Here is a 5,000-nt window from a genome sequence, read left to right as displayed (position 1 = left end):
ACGAAGCCCTTGTGACAGGAGGTTTAAAGTGGAACTGATCCGTTATGTTCCTATCTCTCGCCCCTCACCAGGTGTGTCGTGAGTACCAGCGTGGCAACTGCTCCCGGGGGGAGAACGACTGTCGCTTCTCCCACCCCTCCGACAGCACCATGATAGACACCAACGACAACACGGTCACCGTGTGTATGGACTACATCAAGGGCCGCTGCTCCAGGGAGAAGTGCAAGTACTTCCACCCTCCGGCCCACCTGCAGGCCAAGATCAAGGCCGCCCAGCACCAGGTCAACCAGGCCACCGCCGCTGCAGCCATGGTGAGTAATCCGCCATCTTGGATCCTCTCTGTAACAGTCGCAGAGTGGGAATTAGGAAAACGCACTCAGTAGGATGAAGCTGCCCCTAGACACGGGTCTTAGGATTGGGGAGGGTAAACTGATCCTAGATCTGTGTCTGCGGGTAACTTCTCCATTATACTATATGTCCCTTCTGGCTTGTGACATTAACTGATAAAATAACAGAAGTTTACCTGGACTGACTGATTGTATCTGTAACTATGTCAGTGGGCGCGTCTTCCCCTGCACAGCTTCCTGTTGATATTCAATGTATTCAATGTGCTTATCTGACTGCAGTCTAAGTCTAATATAACAATGGTCCTTCCTCTCTCGTTGAACATCCACAGCTAAACTAGCACTGTGACACTTGTGTGTTGTTCTTAGTATTTGCCAGGCTTTGTTTGTATGAGGAACAATAACAAGCCTTGTGGTGTATAGTCATAGAAATGTGACAATGACTACGTACAGTAAAACAGTATATCGCTATTTTATAATTGAATGACCCCACTGGTCACACATTAAACAAACTGTAGCTCATTTTGCTTAATAAAGGCCTCCTAAACCCTTTCAATATGGACATGTAAATCTAAGGCCTACATAGATTTATAATCATTTATAAGCAAATGTCACACTATATAAAGGTGATGTAACAGGTCCTTGCATCTGATGTGATATGAACCCAATACTACCCTTCGTAAAATAGGACATTTGCTCATAAATGCTTTGTGCCATTTATGTAGGCCTTGTGAAGGGTTTATGAAGGCATAATACGTTTATTAGTTTATTTAAAGTGTGACCATATCGCTCAATGCCCAGTGTTTTTGAAGTAATGACAGTGAACAGTCCATTTTGTTTGTGTTTCCATCTTTCACAGTATTTGACTTAGCTAGATCCTTATTGAAGTGTTCTGTACTTGTCAGCCGTAGTACTGTAGTGTCCACACACTGTGCATGTCCTAGTTCTGTAATCCCCTTGTATACTGCATTCCAATGATTAGTTTTTTTATTTCTTTTGTTTTTTCTCACCTACCCAAACTGCACTGCTGCCCCCATGATACACCTCTGCTTGCTGGTTTATGTTAATGCGCTTGAACCCCATTGGCCCATTGCCATCATGTGCTCGCTGCCTGCTAATTAAGACTCAGTCGGCTGTCAAATCACTGAAGCGACCCCTCGACGCAACCTTTGACCTGGTACTATGACCTTTCACCTTTTAGCTTGGCATGTGGCTTTGTTGTCGTAGTGCAATGTCTTAACCCAGATATAACTACTTTAATTTGTTATTGTTTGTTATCTTTCCTCCTGTTGCTATATCTGTCATTATTTCCTGTGATAAACTGATTGTGGCTTCCTTCCCAGCTTGGACTGAATCTCCACCATGTTTGCGATTTAAAAACCCACCTCCCAAACAAACATCAATTGGACATTTGGATATGGAAATCTGTACAAAGGGCCACAATCAATTCATCACCTATATCTTATGTGAACAGCAGATGAAGAGAGTTAGGGAGTGTAGCTTTTAACAGTAGAAGAAGAGATTTAGGGAGTGTAGCTTTTAACAGTAGAAGAAGAGATTTAGGGAGTGTAGCTTTTAACAGTAGAAGAAGAGAATTAGGGAGTGTAGCTTTTAACAGTAGAAGAAGAGAGTTAGGGAGTGTAGCTTTTAACAGTAGAAGAAGAGAATTAGGGAGTGTAGCTTTTAACAGTAGAAGAAGAGAGTTAGGGAGTGTAGCTTTTAACAGTAGAAGAAGAGAGTTAGGGAGTGTAGCTTTTAACAGTAGAAGAAGAGAATTAGGGAGTGTAGCTTTTAACAGTAGAAGAAGAGATTTAGGGAGTGTAGCTTTTAACAGTAGAAGAAGAGAGTTAGGGAGTGTAGCTTTTAACAGTAGAAGAAGAGAGTTAGGGAGTGTAGCTTTTAACAGTAGAAGAAGAGAGTTAGGGAGTGTAGCTTTTAACAGTAGAAGAAAAGAATTAGGGAGTGTAGCTTTTAACAGTAGAAGAAGAGAATTAGGGAGTGTAGCTTTTAACAGTAGAAGAAGATAATTAGGGAGTGTAGCTTTTAACAGTAGAAGAAGAGAGTTAGGGAGTGTAGCTTTTAACAGTAGAAGAAGATAATTAGGGAGTGTAGCTTTTAACAGTAGAAGAAGATAATTAGGGAGTGTAGCTTTTAACAGTAGAAGAAGATAATTAGGGAGTGTAAAATGTAAAAGTACATTTAAATGGTGGCATGGCACAAGTTTATGTTCAATGTTCAATTGTAATTAGTTGTATGTATGTATGTATGTTTGTAAAGTATGTATGCATGTATGTGTTCCTAGTGCATGTCTAAATGAGTGGGATGGGATTAGAGTCACATAGTAGCGACCCCACCCTAGATAGAGTTAATATTAACGTCTCATAATACAGTTGATCATGGAGTTAGCAGTGCAGCCCTTTCTCTCTCTCTCTTTCCCTTTCTCTCTCTCTTTCCCTTTCTCTCTCTCTCTCTCTCTGTCTCTCTCTGTCTCTCTCTCTGTCTCTGTCTCTCTCTGTCTCTCTCTCTCTCTCTCTGTCTCTCTCATTCTCTGTCTCTCTTTCTCTCTCTCTTTCTCTCTCTCTCTCTGTCTCTCTCTTTCTCTGTCTCTCTCTCTCTGCTTCCTATCTCTTCCTCATAGCTGTGTTGTTATATTAATAGAGCAATGCTTGCTTTAGTTGCATTAAGTCAGCCCTAGGTGTATTTATACTGTATATCCTCCTTATTAAGCTTAGTAACTGATTATATCATGGAAATGAATGCTTTATAGTCACTATGTAGCCCCAGTTAGCACCATGCTCTTGCTTGTGTAGTAGTTGTGTAGACTGCTTGCTTGCTGAGGATAATGTGTTACACACAGTTACACATTGTTGTTGTTGTGATGTTGTTATTTTATCCTCTAACTTAACAGCAATTATCTTTTTTGTTTTTGTTTTTACCTCCAACACACCCTCTCTCTCTCTCTCTCTCTCTCTCTCTCTCTCTCTCTCTCTCTCTCTCTCTCTCTCTCTCTCACACCTCCCCCACACACCTCTCTCTCTCTCTCTCTCTCTCTCTCTCACACACACCCCTCCCCCACACACCTCTCTCTCTCTCTCTCTCTCTATCTCTCTCTCTCTCTCTCTCTCTCTCTCATTCCCTCTTTCGTTCCGTCCCTCCGTTGGGTCTGGGCAGGGGATCCCCCACAGTATCATGCCTCCCATGCCCAAGCGGGCAGCCCTGGAGAAGGCTAACGGGGCTTCTGCCATGTTCAACACTGGCATGCTCCAGTACCAACAGGCCCTAGCCAACATGCAGTTTCAGCAGCAGGCTGCCTTCCTGCCCTCAGGTATGGCTCCCTTGGCGCCCACGCTGCTTTCATATGGTCTCTTTCATACATAGAACTAGAGCGAGTAGACCTGCCTGGACATTAAAGCTACACACTAAAAAACAATGGTTCTGTATAGTGCCAAATAAGGGTTCTTTGGCTCTATAAATAACCTTTCTCAATCTCAAAGATTCTACAAATAACCTTTTGAAGAACAATATACAAGGTACAGGTTAGATCAACTGGAATGACTCTCACTCACAGTTGCACAAAAAAAGAGCTGTGAGCAAACTCAGTGTGTAGTTATAGCTCAGCCATACAGTTGGAGGATGGAGACTGTGTGTGAATGTGGTCGGATGGGGACTGTGTGAATGTGATCTGGGTGGCTGTGTGTGAATGTGGTCGGATGGAGACTGTGTGTGAATGTGGTCTGGGGGGCTGTGTGTGAATGTGATCTGGGGGGCTGTGTGTGAATGTGGTCGGATGGAGACTGTGTATGAATGTGATCTGGGGGGCTGTGTGCGAATGTGGTCTGGGGGGCTGTGTGCGAATGTGGTCTGGGGGGCTGTGTGTGAATGTGGTCGGATGGAGACTGTGTATGAATGTGATCTGGGGGGCTGTGTGCGAATGTGGTCTGATGGTGACGGCATAGGGATGTTTGGGTTGTTCTTTCTGACCCAATGATTCTGTTTGGCAACATACTGAATGTCCTGCTTCTATAATAATACTATATGTCCTGCTTCTATATTAATACTATATGCCCTGCTTCTATATTAATACTATATGTCCTGCTTCTATATTAATACTATATGTCCTGCTTCTATATTAATACTATATGCCCTGCTTCTATATTAATACTATATGTCCTGCTTCTATATTAATACTATATGCCCTGCTTCTATATTAATACTATATGTCCTGCTTCTATATTAATACTATATGTCCTGCTTCTATATTAATACTATATGCCCTGCTTCTATATTAATACTATATGTCCTGCTTCTATATTAATACTATATGCCCTGCTTCTATATTAATACTATATGTCCTGCTTCTATATTAATACTATATGTCCTGCTTCTATATTAATACTATATATCCTGCTTCTATATTAATACTATATATCCTGCTTCTATATTAATACTATATATCCTGCTTCTATATTAATACTATATATCCTGCTTCTATATTAATACTATATGCCCTGCTTCTATATTAATACTATATGTCCTGCTTCTATATGAATACTATATGTCCTGCTTCTATATTAATACTATATGCCCTGCTTCTATATTAATACTATATGTCTTGCTTCTATATTAATACTATATGTCCTGCTTCTATATTAATAC

At 41.3% G+C, this 5,000-nt stretch overlaps 1 protein-coding gene across 9 annotated transcripts in view; it reads left to right on the top strand.

The window, feature by feature from the left end:
- The window catches only part of LOC110530751 (muscleblind-like protein 1), a 96,958-nt gene that overhangs the window by 79,509 nt on the left and 12,449 nt on the right, over positions 1-5,000 (top strand). For 5 of the 9 annotated variants that reach the window (XM_090182804.1, XM_090182803.1, XM_090182802.1 and 2 more), the window contains 3 exons: positions 72-311; positions 1,468-1,521; positions 3,516-3,669. In XM_090182804.1, the coding sequence (XP_090038930.1) occupies positions 72-311; positions 1,468-1,521; positions 3,516-3,669 (448 nt within the window). The remainder of the gene's footprint in view (positions 1-71; positions 312-1,467; positions 1,522-3,515; positions 3,670-5,000) is intronic. The other 4 variants (XM_090182808.1, XM_090182807.1, XM_090182806.1 and 1 more) reach the window with 1 other exon arrangement.

Source organism: Oncorhynchus mykiss, chromosome 8 (assembly GCF_057628025.1).
Source record: "Oncorhynchus mykiss isolate SJ-2025 chromosome 8, ASM5762802v1, whole genome shotgun sequence".
NCBI classification, from domain to species: Eukaryota; Metazoa; Chordata; class Actinopteri; order Salmoniformes; family Salmonidae; genus Oncorhynchus; species Oncorhynchus mykiss.
Note: the sequence above shows the minus strand (reverse complement) of the source record. Positions and strands in the feature narration are given on the sequence as shown.